General features: G+C 38.8%; 1 protein-coding gene across 1 annotated transcript; it reads right to left on the reverse strand.

Moving 5' to 3' along the window:
- Positions 1-6,909: 6,909 nt before the first annotated feature.
- On the reverse strand, positions 6,910-26,688 carry EIF5A2 (eukaryotic translation initiation factor 5A2). Its single transcript, XM_003924949.4, has 5 exons — positions 26,561-26,688; positions 25,672-25,842; positions 25,018-25,122; positions 11,570-11,701; positions 6,910-10,392 (listed from the first exon to the last, which is right to left on the reverse strand). Exons 2-5 carry the CDS (start codon positions 25,834-25,836, stop codon positions 10,333-10,335), a joined length of 462 nt encoding a protein of 153 aa, XP_003924998.1. The 5' UTR covers positions 25,837-25,842; positions 26,561-26,688; the 3' UTR covers positions 6,910-10,332.
- Positions 26,689-26,776: the final 88 nt, after the last annotated feature.

Consider the following 26,776-nt stretch of genomic DNA (forward strand, 5'->3'; position numbering starts at 1 on the left):
CAGGGGAGGATTTATCTACAGTTTCCTGTCTTCTGCTGATAAATATTTGTCCTTCGGGTGTTAACTCCCTTGCATTTTCAGGTTGTAAATGTGTAAGTGGGTATTGGTAAGGAGGTTCCCACAGGTCAGAGAAGCCATGGGGTAGAAGGTGAAATATATGCAGGGAGGTGCTGTCACGTTACGCCTGTATGAAACTGGTTGCCGCTCCCTTCTTTCTTTTGATTGGACAGTGTAATCCATTCTATATCACTACAAGAGAGATTCCAGAAGAATTAAGCCTCAGTTGTCCCCACCACATTTCTGTTTGCTTTTGTTATTTCCTAGTTTCATTTTTCCCAGTTTCATCTGTTACCTGAGATTACTTCCTAAACAAGTCAACTGCATGCAACCAATAAGCTAAGATACCAATTTACAAACTGTTTGGGAAAATTATAGACATTCAACAACTTTTTAATGAGGCTGGTATAACTTTGATACTAAAACCTGACAAGAACATTTTGAAAAAGGAAACTTATACTCAAGTCTCATTTATGAATATATGAACTTATATGAATATATATATTCATGAATATATATACACACATACTATAGTCACAGATAAATATTTAGCAAATCATATCTGACAATGTCATTAGATTATTTACAGTCATTCATAAATATATCCATAATGTAAATATCTGTATTTTGAATTATGAAAAAATGCTATGACATTTAGGGAAACAGTACTCTGAATAGAATTCTCTGTTGTGGTCCGTTTGCACGTCTTACATCTTCTCTTTCTGCATCTCTGTATCTGTCCTGGGTTTGTGCATCACACACGGTTTCTTACAGAAGCAGATGGTTCACCTTATTCTGTAGTGTTGTCTTTTGGAAGTCCTCAGCTCTGCTAAAAGCACAGAGGATCGTACTGTAACACAGAAAGTAGAAAGTGTGTGCATCTCTGAAATATACTTATTATTAAAACTCATCTGTTTTTTAGAAACTGATTTGGGAGGAAAAAAAAGAGAGAGAGAAGCTTCTAAATTACCCTTTACCCAAACAAACTTCGAGTCATCAAAGTTACCACCATTTAAGTTTGTAAAAAATATATATATTTTGTATGTGTAGCGAACAGCATTGCATTTCTTTCTGTGCCATGTGCTGCAAAGTGAAGCATGTTGAGCGTGATGAAGCATGGCACTGTCATTTCCAGGAAAACATACTTTAATGACATTGAAGTGCATATTTGGCCAAGAATGGACTGCAACCCTTCTGTGCAAACAACGATGAGATACTGAGGACAAACTTAAAACTGCTGAAGAATATTACTTTTCAAGTCCCAAACCTATGTATGGTTCTTTGTTACATACTCATTAATGAAAGCCAAGGGGACCAGGGAAGGGAACTAGGAACTGCTGCTTGCTGTTTCTTCACTAATTGGATCAGAGAGCATTACAAACTATGATTAAAAAGATTATACTTGCTTCATTGCATCTTTTCTCTCAATATGTATTTAGGAAAACCTAAGTTATTTTTAAATTTTTTTTAAGGGGGGGTTTCACCATGTTGGTCAGGCTGGTCTTGAACTCCCGACCTCAGGTGATCCACCTGTCTTAGCCTCCAAAGTGCTTGGATTACAGGCGTGAGCCACCACGCCCAGCCATTTTTAAATATTTTAACAAATTGCAGTTTCATCCAAGTAATATTTTCTTGTTATATAGTACCACAGGAATTCTGAATATTGATCAGCCTTTAAAGTTTTTTTCATTGCTTCATTTTATTACTTGTTTTTGTTTGTTTGTTGTTTGTCTTTTAAGATGCAGTCTCACTCTGTCGCCCAGGCTGGAGTGCAGGGGCTTGACCTTTGCTCATGTCAACCTCTAACTCCCAGGTTCAACCAATTCTCCTGCCTCAGCCTCCCGAGTAGCTGGGACTACTGGCATGCACCACCATGCCTGGCTAATTTTTTATTTTTAGTAGAAATGGGGGGTCTCACCATGTTGGCCAGGCTTGTCTCAAACTCCTGACCTCAAGTGATCGGCCTGCCTTGGCATGAGCTACCATGCCCAGCCAGAACTTAAATTAACAAAATTATCTTATGTGAAAAGAAATATTCATGCAGCCGGGCGTGGTGGCTCAAACCTGTAATCCCAGCACTTTGGGAGACCGAGGCGGGTGGATCACAAGGTCGAGAGATCGAGACCATCCTGGTCAACATGGTGAAACCCCGTCTCTACTAAAAGTGCAAAAAAATTAGCTGGGCATGGTGGCACGTGCCTGTAATCCCAGCTACTTAGGAGGCTGAGACAGGAGAATTGCCTGAGCCCAGGAGGCGGAGGTTGCGGTGAGCCGAGATCGCGCCATTGCACTCCAGCCTGGGTAACAAGAGGGAAACTCCGTCTCAAAAAAAAAAAAAAAAAGAAAAAGAAAAAGAAAAGAAATATTCATGCAAGAAAACATAGAGAAAACAAAAAGATAATGTGTGAAAATATCTCAAATCCCACTTGCTTAGCAATAGCTATTAAATGTTTTGGGAGTGTGCATGTCTATAAATGTGTCTGTGTGCATCTATCTATCTACCTACCTCTGTCTGTCTGTCTGTCTGTCTATCTGTCTATCTATCTATCTATCTATCTATCTATCTCCTTTAGATGGTACTATATATACTTTTTGAGTTTAAAAAAAGTTTATTTAGAAGTAATTTAAATGTTATGAAAGATTGTAGCCGGGCGCGGTGGCTCAAGCCTGTAATCCCAGCACTTTGGGAGGCCGAGGCGGGTGGATCACGAGGTCGAGAGATCGAGACCATCCCGGTCAACATGGTGAAACACCGTCTCTACTAAAAATACAAAAAATTAGCTGGGCATGGTGGCGCGTGCCTGTAGTCCCAGCTACTCAGGAGGCTGAGGCAGGAGAATTGCTTGAACCCAGGAGGCGGAGGTTGCAGTGAGCCGAGATTGTGCCATTGCACTCCAGCCTGGGTAACAAGAACAAAACTCCGTCTCAAAAAAAAAAAAAAAAAGATTGTAAAAACAAAGTACACGTGTGGGCGCACACACACACACACACCCCCTTTATCCAGATTTTTATTTTGTCTCACCATTTGTTCTCTGACTCTGTCTTTCACACACAGACACCTCTTTTATTGTGTCTAGACTTCCAACCGGTTTTGTTAAAGCCAGGTTATAGAGAGTCACTCATGTTTTACTCTAGGACTTGTAGAGTTTCATTGTTTTCATTTAGATCTCTACTTCATTTGTAGTTTATTCTTATGTATGTTGTATGGAATTCATCTTATTTTTCTAATTGTCCTAACACAATTAATATGTATCAATCTTTGCCCAGTGATTTGCAATACTATCTTGATTATATATGGAATTTCTACATGTATTTTGGTCTATTCTGTACTTTCTATTCTATTTCATTGATCTGTCTATTCCCTTGCCAGTACCTCACTGTATTGATATAGATGCTTTGTAATATGTTTTATTTTCTGGTAGTCCCCACTCAGAGATAGTCTCCACTCAGCTCTGTATTTTCAGCATTTTCCTAGTGATTCTTGCATGTTCATATTTCCTTATAAACTTTATTAACAACTTGTTTAACTTCATTAAAATACTTGGTATTTTTATTAAGACTGTATTAAAATTATAAGTTAGGTAGAACTATCATCTAACATATCAACCAAGAATATGGAATTCGTTCAGGTCAGCTGTCTCTTGGGAGTGCTTATAGTTTTCTTTGTATAGGCTTTGAACATTTTCCTTTCATTATGTCTTTTAATTGGCTATTATTTGTAGATATAAAGCTATTTGTTTTTGCATGTTAATTTAAAGCTATTTGTTTTTGCATGTTAATTTTATTTCCTGATACCTTGATGAACAATTGTATTCTTTTAGTTTGTACTTCCCTTTTCATTGTACACTGTATAACAGGTTTAAAATTTCTAGTTAGAAAGAACTCTTTATTTTCTAGTTGTTTTTAATTTCATTTGGGACTGGTATCACAGCGTTTTTCGTATTTCTGCTTTATAGAAGCTACTGCTGTTTTCTTGGTGCTCTAAGTATCCTTTTTTGTGTGAAAGTTCTATTTGCCTTGGAAAGAAAATGTCTAACATCAGGATGGTAATATTTGATATATATCCAAAATATTTACCTCATTGATTGTATAGCAATTAAAATGAGCTACAGTGACACCCACATTAAGTGAAACTTAGATAATTATGAGGAAAAAGGCAGACACACTATGAGTGTTAGTTGATGAACCTCTTTTCTCCCTTAGAATCTGTCCGTTGGGGGCCTGGTGGCAACCAGGATTGCTGGGCCTTTTTGGCTTTCTTGGGCACCAGACTACAAGTCATTGTGGTTCTGGGAACTGTCCCTGGGTGTAGCCAGAAATCATTTTAACTGTATTCAGAAAAAACTCTCAAATTGGACAATGGATTGATATAACCTTGTAGGTAGGTCCTTTTGAACCAATACACACCCAGTGGTTGTAGCTGATATGACGGCAAGTATTGTGGGAAACAGATACTGTAAGTTCCCAGTGGAGGGCAAAATTTAGATAGGCAGTATGGTTTCCAAATACGCAGTTCCACAGAAGGGCATTCTATCTGGATAGAATGTCATATGATTTAATGATAGGGGGTGAGGAAGGATAAGATGCAAATGGTAAGAGACATGAAACTCGTAATTAGCCCTTTTCAGTCTTCTTTTTCTTCCCTCTATACCTTCCTCTGGGTAACTGGGCTACCGAATTTGCAAGTGGCAAAAAGGAGTGGGGATAGAGGCTAGAAGACTCTAACTGGTGCTTCTTTTACTGCCCAACTTTGCATTGTGGATCTGGCAGATTATGGATAGTTGTGATGATCACAGATACAAGGTGACAACTGCCATGGTATCCCTGGCATAGCTCACATGTCAGGGAGCGAGAGGGATGTTCTAGAATGGTACAGTGTGTAAGGAAGAAACACCTAGCCACCTAGAAATGAACATGTCCAGTTGGTGTGGATTGGACATGGTGAGGATTGGAAAAAGGGTGAAGAGTTTGCTTCAGGGAATTACTGCACCACTCATGTTGTGGAAAGGGAGCAGCAACCCCAGCTTGTAGGAAAGAAACACCTCAGACCCTGGGAGATCAGGAGTGAGGGAAGTAGCATTACCCTCTCTTATATTAAATATCTCTGGAAGAATGCATAGGAAGGGAGTGAAGAGGGAACAGTGTCTTTATTCTTTTGTACCTGCTGAATTTTGAACCAAGTGACTATTTTATATAATTAAAATTAAACATTGACCTAAACCTCAAACTAAAATTTAGAAATTAAACAGTCTTAGTCATAATGCTAGGGCACTACATAAGGACCTAGAATATAAAGTACTCAATAAAAACAAGTTAATTTTCTTTTCAAGTGACGTATACTTAAGTCATACAATTTTCAGATATGAAATTGTTTTAAAGATGTATATATACAAGAATAGTGCAAGCTGTTAAGTTAAATTTTATTGAATACAACTGATGAAGTTAACAGACAAATATATTTTAATATAACAAAAAGTTGTAATTGTTAAGGTATTATCTGCATTTTAAAGGGTTTTTAAGTCAAAGAATTCGCATTTGAATTTTAACTATTTTTGAAATGTAAAATGCACAATCAATAATACTACATATCTTACAATTTTAAAGTTTTAGTGAAAACATTTGAGTCTCTGCAGGTAAAAGCAATAGTTCTCCTATATCTAAGAAAAAAAAATTTACTAAAAAAGGGCCACTGGATTTAGACAATGCCATTTCCAACTGTCTTTGGGGAGGAGGATAAAAGTACATAATAGTATAGAACTAGTCATTTTCATTATACTACTATAGAACTAGTAATTTGCATTATGCTTTGTAATAAGCACGAGTGCTTATTTATAGTAGATATTAACCACAATAAATAACTCCTCAGAAAAGACCAAAACTGACTTGTGACAAGCTGTTCAGTCATTGCTTAAAATAGTCAAGTTCTTTAAAAAGCACAATCTTGAACTAAGATAAACTTAAGTCTACCAATACCAAGAAATAGTTTTAGGGACTTCATATAAATAGAATAATCTGTCTCTTTTATTTGTAAAATAGGTTTCTACCTATTCTAAGGAGGGGAATAGTGGTAGATGGCAAAGTTTGCCAACAAGTATGTTTCTAGCAGGTGAAAGCCTGGTATGCATTACTATTTAAGATGCATCTTTTACAGGAAGAAAACATACTTATTAGATGTATACAGCATTTTTCAGGCACTTGACCTCACTTGGTAGCTAAGTTGGTGTTCAGATGTTTGTTTAATGGAAAAACATTAAATTACATATTGGCTTCAAGCCATGTTTCCATAGAACATCTGTGTTTCATAAGCTAAATCCGTATGTTCCCTGCTAAAATCAAGTACTGATGCCATATACCCAATTCAGAGAAAAAAAAATTTAATAGATTGAATTGTTTTAATTTTTAAGGGTTTCCACCATACATTTTTCTTAAATCTTTGTTGCCTTGTCTGAATGCTAGCAGACAAAAGCCTTGAAAACTATGAAGTATTATGGCAAAATGACATTAAAATGAGAACTGCTGATCAGTATGATATACTGTTCATGGAAATATGCTTATGTCTTCACTCTTACACTGCTTAGGAGCCATATTTTCCCACAGTAAATGTGTTCCTAGTTCATATTATAGAATTCAATATGTAAACATTTCCATGTACCCAAAAGAGCATTATTATCTATTATTCCTAAATATGTCTGGTGAATTTCTACATTAATGGCTGGCTCCAAAACTCTCTTTGGGGTCCATGCCAAAGGAATGCTTTCAGATATCCTAAGTATAGGATTCTAAGATGGGACTGCCAAATTCTATTCTAAAATGAAAAATATATGGCAAGATTCCGGGGTCTGGATGCTACTGTTTCTTTTTTTTTCTTTTTTTTTTTTTTTTTTTTTTTTTTTTTTTTTTTGACTATTTAGCACTTAGTTTAAGTGTGCTGACACTAAGGATTTTTTTTTTTTATATGCATGTATCATGGTATTACAATTTGGGAAAATTATGCAATGTATTTTCAGGCAATTAGCTTTAAAATAATGTAATTTCAACTCTTAGCACAAACAGTCCTGAGGACAATGCGTTCAAATTACCGCTCAACTAGAAATAATGGAATTGAGAAACTTTAAAGTACAAAAACAAGTTCTGCAAAAGTTGTAAATAAAAAAAAAAAGTTACCAACAGTTGAGGCACTACCAGACTACAGTACTTTTAGGAGCTGGGACTTTGGAAAAAAGAACTAACATACAAAGCTATGTGTGCACATGTGCACATGCAAATTGTGTTGTAATAAAAAGTTGTGTCTCCAATTTTACAGCCTAATCATTTTATTGTAGTGTCTCCTATTATGCTCTAACTGCCGGAGAGTTTTGGTAATTAACATAAAGCACTGGTACAGAGATTTGTATCATTAAGGGAAAGAGAGTCAAGAGCTTGGTTAGCAACAATTTCTTCAATTGACTGACAGCCCTTGGAAGGGAGCATGAAAGAATCATAATTATGTTTATGATACAAATGCTAAGTCAAAGTAGCAGTGATATGATCTATGTTGTAGCAAATAAGGTATAACAAAATCTTCACAGTATAAGTAAAATGTTCTAAAAAGAAGCAAATATTCAACCTGTTAATATACATTGGTGAAATGTATACAGATAAAAATGGCTTATCACTGTACAATCTATCAACATGACAGTCCACATTCTATACAAGTTAACTCATGATATTTAACATTTGCTACAAAAAGTACAACAAATACTGGGAATCAACTTTAACATTTCTGATGTCTAAAAAGAATGAAGTGACTTCTGTTCTATGTTAAAAAATACATGTTCCCTGCTTCCTTTTAATATAATTTATAAAGCTTTACTAAATGAAATATTTTGTTCTACAGAAACATCTATTGACTTATGTGAAAATAAAGTCCCATATCTTTAAAATCTATACTTATATATCAAGAGTATTTACACTGCATATATTACTTAAAATGAAAATATTTATGCATAGTTTTTGCCAAAGTGGCAATTCTAATGAAGATAGAGATGCATTATTATAATTATTTGTACATCCTTACATCACAATTGAAAATATATTTATGTGAAGTTTGACAAGTTAGGAAGAACAGGGGCATGCTAATCGAGAGTTAATACTAAATTATAACACCAGCATGGTTAAGAGGGGCTACAAGAATGACCTGCAAGCAGCACAGGTTAATAATTTTCAGGAATTCCTATGAGTAACAGTGCTAACCAGTAGCAAGTAAGATACACATTACAGAGTACTAATAAACTAGAGCAGTGTGTAGTAAGTACTTAAATAGAATACTGGAAAGAATGTAGCCTAATTTTTAATTGTGCTTTAGATGGGCAAAAGCTAAAATGATATACTAAAAACGATCAACTACAACCTCACTCTCTTGTGCTTTAGAAATTTCCTTTTTGCATTTCTCTTAAAGTATGTTGCTTCTTCTCCAAATGGGTTTGCTGAGTCTAAGACAAGATTTAAAAGTGTGTACAAATTCAGCAACTAAAACTTGGGATCTTCTGTTACTAATGCTATTTCCAGTCACTGATTAGGTCAGTTACATGATCCTACATGATATATTTTCCTTTAGAAGACAGGAACAAAGGGCTTTTTAGAGGTCAAGGCATGATGGGAGAGGTCTAAGAGCCAGTCTTAGAGAATTAAGGTATTTCTGAGATAGTGATTTTGTTCTGTTTTGCTCCAATATGATGATTGTTATTGAGTCAAACCATGTAACAATGTTTAAAATTCTGGAAGTAATATACATAGGACTCAAAAGATTAAACAGAAATGCAGTGGTGTCACCTAAAATACCTTTTAAAATAGTTCAGTTTATAGAATTGTTAGTTATATTTCACACCAGCAACTGAATTGTCACGCAACAATCAGAAAAAAAATACATATACTTAAAATAAGTTAAATAATATTCATATACAATATCGCTTCCATGATTCACTTTCAATTCACTTTAGAAAAAAAGTACATAAAATTAATAAAACTTCCAAAATTCCAAATCAATTTAAGTCATTCTCAGTTTTTGTTTAATAAATACCTTAATGTCAAAAAATCTATACTTAAAAATGCTTGGAAAGGGGCCCGGTGTGGTGGCTCATGCTTGTAAACTGCTGGCACTTTGGGAGGCCAAGGCAGGTGGATCACCTGAGGTCAGGAGTTCAAGACCAGCCTAGACAACATGGTGAAACCCCGTCTCTACTAAAAATATCAATAAAAAAAAAAAAAAAAAAAGCTGGGCGTGGTGGTGTGCACATGTAGTCCCAGATACTTGGGAGGCTGAGGCAGAAGAATCGCTTGAACCTGCGGTGCAGAGGCTGCTGTAAGCTGAGATTGCACTCCAGCCTGGTTGATAGAGCAGACTCGGTCTCGGGGTTAAAAAAAAAAAAATGTTGGTAGTATTTACTGATAAATAGTAGTATTTATTCAACATGGTTGGGAAAAAAATGCATTGCGTAGTATCCTGTAAAGCAGATCACTCCCTTAAATGTTGGGGGCAAAGTTAAAAGCAAAAACAACTGAAAAGCAACTTTTCATTTGTATACTAACTGACAAAAGTCCTCACATAAAAAGGTATAGCTTTAATCAACCCTCTTTGCCACTTTTGTGTCTTTCTTTAATATGAGTTGCTAACTTTCACCCAACATCAGTGTCCTTCTGCCAACCGTAAGAAGGAACTAAAACCACCATATATGGTTACATCAAGTCTGCCAATAATTTGGTAAATAGTATGACCAAAATAATCACGTGGTTGCATGTGGCCACCAAAATAACTGACATTTTTTTGATTTAAGAATTTGTGTTTGCCCTACACAGGCTGAAACTGTAACAATTCCAATATATAATCAGTTCATTTTATGTTAAATCTGTAATTAATGCAGAGCAGTTCAACTTACAGGTGGTATTTCAAGACCACTTTATGCTACATTGTTTGATTTAAAACCCTGGTTTATCATTTAACTAAAACACAGGAATGATTTGCTCAGACAAATCACATCTGCTGAAGCTATCTTGTTTGTTTCTTGGACTGACATACTGAAAATCACAGGAATATTATAGGAAACATACCTACAAAATTCAAAAAAAAATTTTTTAAATTATCAATTGCCTGTAAAACTAACCCACCACAATCTGAAAACAATTTAAAAAAGAAATGAGGTTGCTTATGAAGGCTATAGCTTTGGTGACAACTTAGAACCCAACTTTAGATCTGCAGTTGATTCAGACCTAAACAGTGTTCATGCTTGATGTTCCCATTTATTTGCAGGGTTTTATGGCTACAGCATATTCTTCACTCATTGCACACATGACAGACACCTAGAAGCAAAAAGGCAGACAAAAAGTTATTCAGAAGACAATACATATGAAAGATTTAACTAGTTCATTATATATTGTATATTTTTGTATATTTTGTACATACAGGCTTTTGAAAGGGGTACTCTAAAACAAGCTACTTTACAGTTTTCTAAAGCAGAATTTATTTCTTTTTTTTTTTTTTGAGACGGAGTTTCGCTCTTGTTACCCAGGCTGGAGTGCAATGGCGTGATCTTGGCTCACCGCAACCTCCGCTTCCTGGGTTCAGGCAATTCTCCTGCCTCAACCTCCTGAGTAGCTGGGATTACAGGCACGTGCCACCATGCCCAGTTAATTTTTTGTATTTTTAGTAGAGACGGGGTTTCACCATGTTGAACAGGATGGTCTTGATCTCTCGACCTCGTGATCCACCCGCCTCGGCCTCCCAAAGTGCTGGGATTACAGGCTTGAGCCACCGCGCCCGGCCCAGAATTTCTTAAATAGTTGTAAGACAACTTGCAAGGAACAAAGAATAAGAACTATAAATGTTTCAATACTTACTACATGTTACATTTCTGAAAGTTGTAACAAAACACAGAGTAAATCCCCTTCACTCTTTAACAATCCAGTAGCATCATTTCTTACCCTTAAGAATAGCTCAGGGCTAGGCGCTTTGGCTCATGCCTGTAATCCCAGCACTTTTGGAAGGCCAAGGTGGGCAGATCACCTGAGGTCAGGAAGAGTTCAAGACCAGCTTGGGCAACATGTTGAAACTCAGTCTCTACTAAAAATACAAAAATTAGCCGAATGTGGTGGCACACAGCTGTAATCCCAGCTATTCAGGAGGCTGAGGGAGAACCCCTCGAACTTGGGAAGCGAAGGTTGCAGTGAACTGAGATCATGCCACTGCATTCCAGCCTAGGTGATGGAGGGAGACTCCGTCTCAAATAAAAAAAGGTCAGGTGCAGAGCTTCGAAACAAAGTTGGGTTTGAGAATGTTTATGCAGCAAAAATGAACTTTGATACTTTCTTTGGTAATGAGTCTCTAAGGGTTTTATGGAAAACCTGCCTTAGAGATCATTTTCAACATTTTAGCAGTGTTTTTAAACCACATTCCATATGTAGAATTTTGTGTTAACTAGTTGAGGCCAAAGTTTTTTATAAAATGGTTTTCAAAAATAATCTTTCTCTAAGTCTTTACCTGTACATCTTCACCTGCATTGTATTTTCCTTCTATTTCTTTGCCTAGTTCACCTTCTGGCAGTTTAAGATCCTCACGAACTTCACCAGTTTCTGTCAGCAGGGAAAGGTAACCATCTTGAATGCATATCAGCTATTAGAAGAAATTATATCATTTGTGTTGATTAGATTACATTCACTTCTTTGTAATGTTTACATAGTTAAATTGTAATTTAATTTGTATAAGTACACAGCAATACATTAATATTCTTGGTATTTTAAAATGCTAAAAAAATACAAAAAATATAAAATACGTACAGAATGGAAGTATAAGTTTACTCCTCCCAATACTTTCCATCCCCAATCTCTGCGTTATTAAACAGTTTAGGCTTCTTTGTAGTGTATTCCATTTATATTCACAAAATAAATATAGTTGATTAAAAAAAAAAAAGAAATTGGGATATTGTAAGCATTTTACAGTGAACCATTTTGACTTAATAATATGTCTTAGAAATACTTTCTAACCAGAAAATATAGACCTAACTTAGTTGATTTAACTACCACATATCTGCATGGACATACTATAACTGATTTAACCAATTTCACATTACGGGGCATAAAAGTTATTTTTGTTATTACAAACAATGCATTTTTTAATTTGATTATGAGCAAAATTAAGTGGAAATTTTTTGGTCTTCAGCTCACTGCCAACAACAACAACAAAATTCACTGGAGTATTGATAACATTGGTGAAAAAAAAAAACCCAGTCATCAACCCAACTTGCAATAAAAACCCGGTTTTGATATCATTGAACTTATTTACTACAGGAATGAGAAAACAACCAGCCTCCACTCATTCATTATATTAATAAAAGCATGTTCACCATTAGTATGCCCAGAATCCTAACACATTTTATAAAAGGCTATCATCGAGAATACCAGCTGCTAACATCTACAAAAGGAGTCAAAGAGACAATGGTTCTTGAACCCTTGTAACCACTATGATATAAACCAGGCATATCATTAGGATTGCTCTCCTCTACAGACACCACCTGTCAAAACTGACTATGGCTCTCCACAGAAACTCCATCTACCACAGGAAATTTGAGTTTTTCTATGTCTAAAAATCTCAGAAATAAGATCCTACAGTGCTACAACAGGAGTTTTAACTAACCTCTTAGTCTCTCAAATATTTGTGAGGTGGCTGGTAAAGACGTGGGAGCAAGGAGGTTGAGGTAGAAGTGTAATTAAAAAAAAAATTTTTTTTTTAAATGGGGGTCTCAATATATTGCCTAGGCTGGCCTCGAACTCCTGGGGTCAAGTGAGCCGCTGCTTTAGCCTTCCGAAGAGCTGGGACTATAGGTGTGTACCAATGCACCTCACTTGAAGTGTAATTTTTAAACAACCCCAAGATTCCAAGGCAAATCTTTCTGATTTCTGTTCTTTTAGTTAATTCCCCAAAGCAGAGCTTGTCTATTTCAAGAGTCAAATGTTCCTACTGTGTCATTAGTGACTGAAAAACGGAAGCCAAATAATAATACTGATATTTTGAAAATTATGTATGTAATGGATTGATTATTTTTTAAGAGTTAAGAATCATAGGCCGGGCGCGGTGGCTCAAGCCTGTAATCCCAGCACTTTGGGAGGCCGAGGCGGGTGGATCACAAGGTCAAGAGATCAAGACCATCCTGGTCAACATGGTGAAACCCCGTCTCTACTAAAAATACAAAAAAATCAGCTGGGAGTGGTGGCGTGTGCCTGTAATCCCAGCTACTCAGGAGGCTGAGGCAGGAGAATTGCCTGAACCCAGGAGGCGGAGGTTGTAGTGAGCCGAGATCGCGCCATTGCACTCCAGCCTGGGTAACAAGAGCGAAACTCCGTCTCAAAAAAAAAAATAAATAAATAAATAAATAAATAAATAAAAAGAATCATAAACTGTGGAATGAAATATATAAAGCACTTCAAATGTAAAATGTATAAACATATAAAACATCTAGTAAAAATGCATTTACAAACATTAAACATTTTATCAAAGTAAATTGCTATATTAAATACAATTAGAGTTTTTAAAAATAAAACTAAGCTACGGAAAAACAAAGATAATGAGAACAAATTATTTAATCCTTTATATGGTTTGGCTCTGTGTCCCCACCCAAATCTCATCTTGAACTGTAATCCCCACATGTCAAAGGAGGGACCTGGTAGGAGGTGACTGGAGCATGGGGGCAGTCTCCCCCATGCTGTTCTCATCATAATGAGTGAGTTCTCTTCAAAGTGTTTAGCAGTTCCTCCCTCACTTGCTCTATCTCCTACCACTATGTAAGATGTGCCTTGCTTCCCCTTTGCCTTCTGCCATGGTTCCTCAGGCCTCCCCAGCCCTGTGGAACTGTGACTCAAATCTCTTTTCTTTATAAATTATCCAGTCTCAGGTAGTTCCTTATAGCAGTGTGAAAATTGACTAATATGGAAATTGGTGCCAGGAGTCTGGGGCACTGCTATAAAGATGTCTGAAAATATGGAAGTGACTTTGGAACTGGGTAATGGGCAGAGACTGGTACAGTTTAGAGGGCTCAGAAGAAAGAAAGATGAGGGAGAGTTTGAAACTCACCAGAAACTTGTTGAATGGATTTGACCAAAATACTGACAGTGATATGGACAGTGAAGTCCAGGCTGAGGTGGTCTCAGATGGAGATGAGGAACTTATTGGGAACTGAAGCAAAGATCACTCTTGCCATGCTTTAGCAAAGAGACTGGCAGCATTTTGCCCTGCCCTAGAGATCCGTGGAACTCTGAACTTGAAAGAAATGATTTGCATATCTGGTAGAAGAAATTTCTAAAAAGCAAAGCATTCAAGAGATGAGCTGGCTTTTTTTTTTTTTTTGAAAGCGTAAGGTCATATGCATTCACAAAGAGATGATCTGAAATTGGAGTTTATGTTTAAAAGAGAAGCAGAGCATAAAAGTTTGAAAAATGTGCAGCCTGACCATGTAGTAGAAAAGAAAAACCTATTTTCTGGGAAGAAATTCCAGCCAGCTGCAGAAATTTGCATACGAAACAAGGAGCCGAATATTAATAGCCAAGACAATGGAGAAAATGTCTCCAGGGCATTCCAGAGATCTTCATAGCAGCCCCTCCCAACAAAGGCCCAGAGGCCTAGGAGGGAAAATTGGTTTGTGCGCCAGGCCCAGGGCCCTGCTGTTCTGTATAGTTTTGGACTTGGTGCTCTGTGTCCCAGCCACTCCAGCTCCAGCTGTGGCTAAAAGGGGCCAAAGTAAAGCTTGGGCTGTTGCTTCAGAGGGTGTAAGCAGTAATCCTTCATGGCTTCCACATGGTGTTGGGCCTGCAGGTGCACAGAAGGCAAGAGCTGAGGTTTGGGAGCCTCTGCCTAGATTTCAGAGGATGTATGAACCACCTGGAGGTCCAGGCAGAAGTCTGCTGCAGGGACAGAGCCCTCATGGAAAACCTCTGCTAGAGTAGTGTGGAAGGGAAATGTGGGGTTAGAGCCCCCTCAGAGAGTCCCCCCTGGAACACTGCCTAGTGGAGCTGTGAGAAGGGGGCCACCGTTCTCCAGATGCCAGAATGGTGCACCATGCACCTGGAGAAGCCACAGGCACTCAACACCAGCCAGTGACAGCAGGGGCTATACCCTGCAGAGGCACAGGGCTGGCGTTGCCCAAGGCCTTCGGAGCCTACCTTTTGGATCTGTGTGCCATGGATGTAAGTCATGGAGTCGAAGGAGATTATTTTGGAACTTTAAGACTGAATGGCTGCCCTGCCAGGTTTTGGACTTCTATGGGACCTGTAACTCCTTTGCTTTGGCCAATTTCTCCCATTTAAAATGATAGCATTTACCCAATGCCTGTACCCTCACTGTATCTAGGAATTAAATACTTGTTTTTGATTTTACAGGCTCACAGGCAGAAGGGACTTCCCCTGTTTCAGATGAGACTTTGGACTTGGGCTTTTGGGTTAATGCTAGAATAAGTTAGGACTTTGGGGGACTGTTGAGAAGGGATGACTGTGTTTTAAAATGTAAGAACATGAGATTTGGAAGGGGTCAGAGACAGAATAATATGGTTTGGCTCTTTGTCCTCACCCAAATCTCATCTTGAGTTGTAATCCCCACATGTCAAGGGAGGGTTCTGGTGGGTCGTGATTAGATCATGGGGTGGGTTCCCCCATGCTGTTCTCATGACAACGAGTGAGTTCTCATGAGATCTGTTGGTTTAAAAGTGTTTGACAGTTCCCCCCTGGCTTGCTGTCACTCCTGCTGCCATGTAAAACGTGCTTTGCTTCCCTTTCACCTTCCTCCATGATTTTAAGTTTCCTGAGGCCTCCCCAGCCATGTGGAATTGTGAGTCAATTAAATCTCTTTTCTTGCTGGGTGCAGTGGCTCACGCCTGTAATCCCAGCACTTTGGGAGGCCAAGGTGGGTGGATCACCTGAGGTTGGAAATTTGAGAGCAGCCTAACCAACATGGTGAAACTCCATCTGTAATAAAAATACAAAATTAGCTGGGCATGGTGGTACATGCCTGTAATCCCAGCTACTTGGGAGGATGAGGCAAGAGAATCACTTGAACCCAGGAGGCAGAGGTTACGGTGAGATGAGATCATGCCACTGCACTCCAGTGTGGGCAATAACAGTGAAACTCTGTCTCAAAAAAAAAAAAAAAAAAAAAAAATCTCTTTTCTTTATAAGTTACCCGGTTTCAGGTAGTTCTTTATAGCAATGTGAAATCTTTTAAGTTGAATTATTTATTTAAAAATCTTAAGTTCTATAGAAAAGTTGCAGTAATGCAATGACATCCCATATCTTTTACCTAGATATATCCATTAACATTTAATCACGTGCACTTTTTTCTCTATATGTACATCCAATATATATAATATCTATCATATACATTCTTATTTTTACAGAACCATTGAGAGTAAGCTCCAAAGATCATGACTCTTCAGCAATAAATGCTTCAGTGCAACAATCATGACTTCTTAGCAATTAAAACATCAGTGTTTTTTTCTCAAGAACAAGGATATATTCTTAGGTAACAATTTATTTTTCAAAATCAGGAAATATTGATAACCTATTATTCAATATATAGTCCATATTTAAATTTGCAAATTGTCCTAATACTGTCCTTGATAGCAACTTATTTCCCTAACTCCAGAATCATACCTTGTATTAATTTGGCTATCATGTCAGTTTAGTCTCTTAATTCTAACAGTTCCCCCACCCTTTATGTTTCATGACATTGACTTTTTTTTGGGCGGGGTTATTTTTTTTTGAAACCCGGTCTTGCTCTGTCAGCCAGGCAGGAGTGTGGTGGTGTGATTGTGACTCACTGCAGCCTCAACCTCCAGGGCTCAAGTGATCTACCCACCTCGGCCTCCCAGGTCACTGGGACCACAGCATACAACCACTATGCCTCTTGTTGCTGTTCTTTTTTTAATTTTTATTTTTTAGATACAGGGTCTTCTTGTGTTGCCCAGGCTTATCTTAAACTCCTGGTCGGTGGGTGGTGGGGGGGAGTTCACTGTTTTAAAGAATGTTCCTCGGTTTGGGTTTGTCTCACTGTTTCCTCATAATTCAGGTAATGCATTTTTGAAAGGAATACTATACAAATGATTGTCCTCAGAGTATCATTATCAGGAGGCAAATGTCAATTCGTCCCATTACAAGTGATGCCAACTTTGATAAGTTGACTACGGTAGTTATCTGCCAGATTTTTCCACCCCAAAGGTATACTTTCCTCCTTTGTAATCTGCAAGCTTAAAAAAAAAAAGCCAACAGTATCACTGGCAAATCCCCAAGCATATTTTTGTGTAAATGTTTCCATCTTCTCTCAAAGGCCTCGCTGACTCCATAGAGTTGGAAGGTGGGGATGGCAAGGAGATTGTTATAAGCCAACTGTAAATACCTCCTTCTTTTACCTTTTTTTTTGAGGCGGAGTTTCACTCTTGTTACCCAGGCTGGAGTGCAATGGCGCTGTCTCGGCTCACTGCAACCTCCGCCTCCTGGGTTCAGGCAATTCTCCTGCCTCAGCCTCCTGAGTAGCTGGGATTACAGGCACGCGCCACCATGCCCAGCTATTTTTTTTTGTATTTTTAGTAGAGACGGGGTTTCACCATGTTGACCAGGATGGTCTCCATCTCTTGACCTCGTGATCTACCCGCCTTGGCCTCCCAAAGTGCTGGGATTACAGACTTGAGCTACTGCACCTGGCGTTGGTCTTTTACCTTTAAACAAACCTACTGACTTGGTTACTTCTAGATGTTTTTGAACAATTTTTTTTTTTTTTTTTTTTTGGTAGAAAGTGATTATTGTTAGTAGCAAGCAGGGAGACGGCAGAGGTCAGAGTCAAAAAACTTTAAAGATATTAGGCATGTGGAGGTGTATCAAGCTCCTGAGCAGTATATGAGATTATAATGCTATTAGAATGTGCTATTTTGGCCAGTCATGGTGGCTCAAACCTGTACTCCCAGCACTTTGGGAGGCCAAGGCTGGCAGATCATTTGAGGTCAGGAGTTCGAGAACAGCCTGACCAATATGGCAAAACCTCATTTCTACTCATCTCTACTAAAAATACAAAAATTAGCCAGGTGTGATGGCACCTGTAGTCCTAGCTACTTGGAAGGCTGAGGCAAGCGAATCACTTGAACCCAGGAAGCAGAGATTGTAATGAGCTGAGATGCTACCACTGCTCTCTAGCCTGGGTGGCAGAATAAGACTCCATTGCAAAAAAAAAAGAAAAGAAAAGAAAAGAAAAAGAATGTGGTATTTTTTATTTCCTGCTAAAAGAATCTAGGGCTCCTTCGAAAAATGGATAATTCCAGGTCCAGATCAGGAAGTGTGTAAGATGAACCTGGAGTAAGCTGTGGCACTAAAAAGCAAGGAGCTATCAAAGAGAATTAACATTAAGCCCATGTCAAAGGGACTCAAGAACTAACTTGAATAAGCTCCCACTGGCCAAGATGGAACAATGTGAGAATCAGTAAGGATAATAACAACAAAGGGCTGAAACACAAATATGTTTAAATGCTCAAGTTTATAATGAAAAAAGTATGTATTTGGTCATCTTCAGTGGGCACTAGGAACCAATTTATTTTATAAACTGTACCTTAAAAAGAGTCAAATACACCCACCCACCCCTACACACACAGACACTGTCTCTTAAGGTAAACAAACAAAAATTGATGAAGGGAAGTTTCTTTTTATAGAAGTATTCTAAGAAAAACAAATGAAGGAATGACGGATCATAATTTTTGTCTCCTCCAATTAATAGATTGAGGCAATGATCACCTATCTGGTAATAGCCCAAAAAGAGAAGCAATCAGACTTATTTACCTAATGGTTGCACAGAACATTATGGAGTAGTCCTGTTAAAGAAAAGAAAGGAAGAAAATAAAAATCTAAATTTGACAAAGACTCTACATCTTACTACCAAGTCTCAGGAAACACAGGAACATGTTAAAAAAAAAAAAAGAAAGAAAGAAAGAAATGCAATTAGCAAAATCCGTACAGTGGGAAAGTGTACAGAAGAAATGATCCAGTATCGTTGTCAAAAAATTGCAGAGAGAGAAGGAAAGAGAGAGAGAGAGAACTGATCATAATGATAATTGCTGAAGCTGAGTGACAGGTACACAGGATCCGTTATCCTATATTTTGAACATTTCCACGATAAAAAGTGAAACAGAAAAAATGCTAAAGTATATACGAATTCTAGAAAGAGCACTGTAACCACTAAGTGCTGGGAGGCACAGTAAACTAGGAAGCAAAACAGGATCTACAAGGGAGTGTGGGGAGAGTTAGTGGCTGCAGATTCTGTCTTCGATGTTGTCAGAATAGGAAAGAACACTGAAAAGGGAGAATTATCAGGAATTTTGCCTGCATTTGTACTACTAATATACAACAGAAGGCTGGAGAAGGTATATTATTCCGACAGGTGCCTTCTTAGTTCTAATTTCTGAATTTAATTTTGTTCCTCAATCTATTTCAAAACAACCAGACTTGTTTAGGTAACACGTATTCTTTTTCACTTCTTCCTTCTTTTCGTCCAGAGAGTAGCACTCTTGAGCTACTTCTTTAGAGTTGCTGGTCCCCCTGGTAGAGACTGAATGCTTGATCACTATTATTATACAGCCTAAGTAAATAACTCCACCATCACCTAGAGTGTTATCTGACCCACCAAGCCACACAACTGGGAGGGTACAGCAGCTCTCCATCACAGTGGAAGTAGCATTCATAAGATCATCTTGAGAAGGAACTAAAGGTGCAAACAAGTTGTATAAGAAGTGGTTCAGACTCAGAGAACACCTCCTACCATATTGACACTTCTCCCTCAACTCATACCAATGACTTCGTGCAGAGTTTCCTATGACCATTTGACTGAGAAAGGAAAATATTCACAATGGTTTCTAGATGGTTATGCATTATATGCAGACACCATTCAGGGTTCAGCCAGAAAGACAGTGGGTTTGGGAAGAACTTCAAGCACTGGACCTGAAAGAAGACAGAACCAGAGGTGTGGATTTGCACTGGTTATGGGCTATGGCTAACAATTAGGCTGGAAGGTTAAGGACACTGATAGAACAAAATAGGGAAACTGCTGACAGTAAGGTTTGGAGAAGTCATACGTTGAAAGACCTCTCCAAATAACTGAAGAATGTGACCATATGAATGCTCACCAAAGGGAATCTGCAGAGACTAGGCTCTAAAAAGTTTGGTGTACAAGGTGATTTTTTCTGTGAATGCCATTCGGCTTTTTTTTTTTTTTTTTTTTTTTGAACTGGAGTCTCACTCTGTTGCCAGGCTGTAGTGTAGTGGGGCGATCTTGGTTCACTGCAAACTCTGCCTCCCGGGTTCAAGTGATTCTCCTGCCTCAGCCTCCTGAATAGCTGGGATTACAGGTGCCTGCCACCACCCCTGGCTAACTTTTGTATTTTTAGTAGAGATGGGGTTTCACCATGTTGGCCAGGATGGTCTCCATCTCTTGACCTCGTGATCCTCCTGCCTTGGCCTCCCAAAGTGCTCAGATTACAGGCATGCGCCACCACACCCGGCCTCAGCTTCTTTTTTGTAGCTTCCCCAGTCCTTGCCCAGAAATGACACAGGCTTTCTCTCACCAAGACTGATCTGACTACAGCCACTACTGAACACCTCACAGAACAGGAGAGTCTTGATATGGCAGAAGAAGAACAAAGAACAGAAGAACAAGAAGTCTTGATACGTTTCCCAGAAGAACAGCTGGCCACTTGACTGAATACGCTGTACCCCTTCCACCATGGAACAGGCAGCAAGTTTTTCTTATTGCAATAGTTTTACTCTACATATGGATTTGCCTTGCCTGCAGTGCTTCTGCAAAAATCTCATCTAAGTTTGCAGAATGCCTCATTCCTGTCATAGTATCTCACACTGCATCACTTCTGACTAGAAAACTAATTTTACAGGCAAAATAATGAGGCAGTGAAACACCCAGATAATTCACTGGTTCATCTACCTTATCATTCCAAAACAGCTTCCATCTGTGGATCGGCCTTGTGAAGACTCTTATATGGCACTTGCAGGACAGTACTTTGTTGTTCTGGAGTGTTGTTTTTTGCAGTTTACAACATATTTCAAAATATGGTGTTATTTTTCCCTAGATAGAATACACAGGTCTAGGATCTAAAGTTAGTGGCTCTTCTCATGACAATCCTTAATGATACTGTAACAAATATTTGCTTCTAGTCCTTCCAATATTGGGCCCTACTGGTTTAGAGGTTTTCTATTTCCAGGGAAAGACTGCTCCCATCTGAGAACACAAGGATTCCACAAAACAGGTAAAAATTATAAAAAGACTTTAAGCTCAAGGAATTAACAGCCTTAAAATTAAATTAACACATCAACATACAAAGGATCTACTACTTATTTGAAGAATATACTAGGATTTAATAGTCACAGTTTGGGCAATTAACTAATAATCTAAAGGTCCACAATATGTACTTTATGTGTCTGTAGTAATTAGTTTTCTTTCTGGAGATGGTCTTTGAATGGCAGATAAAACTTTAGTAAATGCAGAAACAGCATTTAACTTGTGGTGGGGTGCATACCAACACAGAACTTCTAAAGAAATATGATTCTAAGGCTGGGCATGGTGGCTCACCCCTGTAATCCAAGCACTTTGGAGACCAAGACAGGCGGATCACCTGAGGTCGGGAGGTAAAGACCAGCCTGACCAACATGGTGAAACCCTGTCTTTAAAAAAAATAAAAATACAAATAAAAAGAAATATGATTCTAGAGAATATTAAAGCCTGAATAAGCATTTCTGTATGAATTTGGGGATTCACAAAGATGTATCTGGATGTATTTATAATTTACATCATCACTGAGCCCCAGACATCTATAACTACTTTTGGGAGAAATAATGTAAATGAGCAATTCTAATCCAAGCTAATCTTGAAAGAGAAGTTAGGAGACAATTTTTTCTTTCATTCTGAACTTATTTTGAAATACATAAAATTAAAACTATAAATATTAATACGTTTTCTTTCCTGTTTACTTTTTAATTATTCTAATGAACAGAATACATTTCTCTTTAGCTAACTGCTCAACTGGCACTCAAAATACTGAATTCAGCAAATATAAAGGATTACACATAGCCAAATAATAAGTAGGAATTTCATCAAGGCAGTTGGATAGGTGAGTGAAGACCACCATAGCACAATAAATATAAACAGAAAGGCTCATAGAACTTTTTTTTTTTTTTTTGAGACAGGGTCCCACTCTTGTCACCCAGGCTGGAGTGCAGCGGCATGATAATGGCTCACTGCAGCCTTGACCTCCCCAGGTTCAAGTGATCCTTTCACCTCAGCCCCTCAGGCTGCTGAGACTACAGCTGTGTTACGCCATCTTGCCTGGCTATTTTTTTTTTCTGTACTTTATAAAGATGGGGTTTGTTGCCCAGACTGGAGAACTAGCTTTTTTTTTTTTTTTTTTTTTGAGACAGAGTTTCATTTTTATTGCCCAGGCTGGAGTACAATGGCACGATCTCAGCTCACCACAACCTCCACCTCCTGGGTTCAAGTGATTCTCCTGCCTCAGCCTCCTGAGTAGCTGGAATTACAGGCATGCACCACCACGCCCAGCTAATATTGTATTTTTTAGGTGATCTGCCAGCCTCGACCTTCCAAAGTGCTAGGATTATAGGCATAAGCCACTGCACTCGGCTGAGAACTAGCTTTTTAAAAAAATTAACAGAAGTTTTGTATGTGGACATGAAAATAAAGAGCATAGAAAGAATGAGTACTTTCTATGTTGGGCATTGCTGGATTAACTAATTAAACCTCAAAATGACCCCATGAGGCGTTATTATTTACATCTTCGCTTTATAAAGAAAGAAATGGAAGCAAAACAGGTTAAGTAACTTGTCAACCAAGGTCACACAGCTGTTAAGTGCCAAAGTAGTGACTAGGACCAGGCCTCCCTGGCCTGAATCATCCTCTTATCCACTTTGCAGTGTGGAGTACATACCAAGGGCTGGGACAAAGGTGAAGCAAGACATTTGTCTTGGGTGCAAAATTAAAAAGGCATCATAAAACTCCACAGTGATCAGATAAGCACTTTAATGTAGTATTTTAAAAAAATTAGAATAAATGCAAAAATCCTATGATAAAATACCAAAATTTTAAATAAAGATGGGATCAGAATTAATTATTTTCGTTGTGCCTTGGGCTCCTACATGGCTTGTCATTGTTACTAGTCCTGTCGTTATTTAAATTTTTGAGCCTGAGGCAAGAACTGCCTCACTTCATTCATTTCATGCTAGTCTAGGACCCAAACAAAAATATTCCTCTAAGTCTTGAGCTTCAATCAATGTCTGACTAACTTTATCACAGTATAATAGTAATTACTGAAATGCTGACACCATCTTTCTGAAATATGCAATAGGCAAAAGCATTCTATATTGAGTATTACTGAATATAATGAATATTGAATATTCAACACATTCATATTTTAAGATGAAAAGAGAAACCCAATATTGACAAAAGAAAATTCTATGCTCAGCTTTAGCCTACTGTATTATCCTTACCACATTCAGTAATCACATATACATTTAACAAATGTGTTTTGAGCATCTACTACATACCACATCAAACTTGGTGCTCCAACAATGAAGAAATGATAAAGCAGAATTTATACATAGGAAAAGGGGGAAACAGAACAATACTTGTTGATACATATCCACATATGGGTACATTTTCTCATTTAATCCTCACATTATCCCTATTTTGTAGATGGGAAAACAGGCGAAGACAGGCTGTATAACTTGTCCAAAATCATCCAACTAGAAAGCGGCAGAACTAGATCCAAACCCAGATCTACCTCATTAGAAAACAAAAACAAAAATAAAACGCTTGCTGTTATATGAAGACAATTCAAATTTCTACAAAGACTTCAAAGCAACCTAGAAAACATTTAGGACAGGTAGGAAAGTGAAAATATAAGTGTTACTAGATTGAAACTACAAAAAAGTATGTTTGCATATGGACAAACAGCAAAAGAAAATCATTGGGTGCAGCTGATAGCAACATTTAAAAAATCTACATAATACAATAAAAGGTACAGAAAAAATCAGTTTAAGTTGGATAAAACAAATCTCAGTGTCAACTTTGTATTTTTTTACTATGTAAAATGAGCAAAAATGAGTTTGATATATGGTATGCTTGATAGAAAAATTGAAGACTTTCAAGAAAAGCTTCAGTTATGAGTAATCTGAGCTTCTACATCCTATGAGGTCAATTATTTGGTTACCATCAATATTCCAAACAATAAAATGCTATCATTAAATATGCCCTACCCAACTGTATAACTGAAACTTGAAGTTTACATATATAAGTTAGCAAAAGGTCTCAGCATGGTCACTGAATATAATTAAATCATTTATATAGTTTTTGTGTTTTCTTTACCATACTTGGTGACCATGTATTTTATCCTTTATATTTATGGGTTTTAGCTTATTTCCCTACTTAAGAATGTCAAGTTCTGACTCACGTCTATTAATACGAAAAACTTGGTAGGAACATGAATTTCAGTAGTTTCTTGAATGTCTTAAGTCTGATCAGTGAAAAGAAACAAAACATCCAGGAGGGAGCTGTCTAAATTAGAAATATTTTACAACAGAGAGGATGGTCCTTTTACTAAACATTGGACTTAGTTGGAATATGCAGTCACTTGGCCTGAGGAACACTAAGAAGCATTTGCCTTTTTTAAAAATGCAAGAATGTGAAAAAATAGCAAGCTGGCAATAATCCTATAAAAGGAACACGTGTTAAACATCATGATTTCTCCAATTTCTAAGACAGGTGGTGCCTAATACTTGGTTAGAAAAACCTACAAAACTACTCTTGGGTTTTGTCAAATTGCTATAGATAGTACAAAGTATTTGCACCTTGAAGAAACAAGCAACATTCTAAAGAAAATCAGTGCTTACTTGGTAATCATTTCTCTTAATATTTGGAACATCCATGTTGTGAGTAGAAGGACAAATATCTTCATATTTTTTGCCCGTGAAAATATCAATTCCAACAAGGTGAACCTAACAGAGGAGAACAGGAAACCTGTTTAATCTCTGCCAAGTATACCACTCATTACGTACAATATCAACGCTGATTACGACAGATTCTTTTTCTCCTCCTTCCAAGGTCATCTAATTTTACTTTCTTAAAAAAAAAGTAATGGTCATACAATTAAGATGCAGTAAACAACGAAACAGTATCATGACATGCCAAGACCCAAGACAGTCCAATGATTCAATTATGAGAGGATACAAGAAAAATAAAGTGTAGGTTTCTTAGAATTGCTAGAACAGGTTTTCTCATCTGTAAGCTGAATAGACCTAGGTCACTAGAATTCAGGAAAGTTTCAGTTCCCAGTTAATGAAACATTGTAAACATTGTAAAGGCCCAAGAAAGGAATGCTACCTTAAGTTTTCAAAGTAATAACTGATCACTCAGCAATTGTGGGAAAGAAAAAAAATAGTGCTTATTACAAAATTTTAAGTATAGTAATCTCATGATCTGCAACGGAATACAAATGATCAAAATCCCAACGCCGAAACCAAAGCCTGATCTGCAAGGGCGCTTACCTTGGCATGACCATGCTTTCCAGTTTTGGAAGTTGACATCTCCACTATTTTGCATGGTCGTCCTTTGAGCACCACGAAGCCGTTTTTGCGCAAGGCCGAGCACTGCATAGGGTAAGTGCTGGAAGCCCCAGCATCCCCAGTAGTGAAATCAATTTCGTCCGCCATGGTGGGCTGGGGAGATGGTAGTTTTTCCGTGTGAACGACACAAAAAGTTTGTGTTTGCTTTTTAACAGTGGATATGTAGGCAGGGAAACGTCTCATTTCGGACAAGTTACGTGCCAAGCGTCATGGGCCTGTTATTTCTGCATGTATAGAACACCCACCCTAGACTAGCGGGCACTTTCTAACTCTGGCCTCTAGAAACTTTTCCAGCTATTGTTTGGGGAGGTGGGATGAGAAGTCGCAGAGGAGCCCGCAGAGGGTGGGGACACCCGCCCTGGGCGCTCCTCCGCGCTTGAAACAGCAGGTTCTGGCGCCCATCGCCCCACCGCAGCAGCCGGCGACCTTCCCGCGCCGCCCCAAACCCTACTGCGGGGGACCTAGCCCAGGCCGCACGTCCCCGCGAAGGATGCGGAGTAACAGGACCCGGCCGGCAGCACCCGGCTCTCTGCTAACGGGCGCGCACCGCGCCCTCCACCCTTCACCGCCGCCGCTGCGGCCGCACCAGCGCTCCCTGTTCTGCCGGCATCCCAGGCTCGGCTCGGCTCGGCCCGGCCCGGCCCGGCCCGGCTCGGCCCGAGTAGGGCCTGAGCCCCAGCGGGTCCCGCGCTTGCCTCCGTTCCCCCATCCATTCTTCTTCCTTCCCTCGGTCAGCGCTTGGCTCTGGGCGCCTTCCCAGGCCCTGTCTCACTCTCGCCCCATCCCCACCAGCTTTTCCCCGGGTCCTCACCTTTCAGCTGGCAAAGAGCGCCTTTCGCCTGCGCACCCGCGCGGGTCCCCTACAGCTGAGGCGCCGGCGGCGGCGGTGGCGGCCGCGGCAGGTCCCAGAGCCGGGGCGGGGCCGCCACACTTTCCACACCCCAGCCTCCCCGCCCTTACCCGCCCCCACCTCAGCCCTACTTCCGGGATAGGCCCCGGAGCGTCACAGGCACCGCCCCCTAGGGCT

This window comes from Saimiri boliviensis, chromosome 9, assembly GCF_048565385.1.
Source record: "Saimiri boliviensis isolate mSaiBol1 chromosome 9, mSaiBol1.pri, whole genome shotgun sequence".
NCBI classification, from domain to species: domain Eukaryota; kingdom Metazoa; phylum Chordata; class Mammalia; order Primates; family Cebidae; genus Saimiri; species Saimiri boliviensis.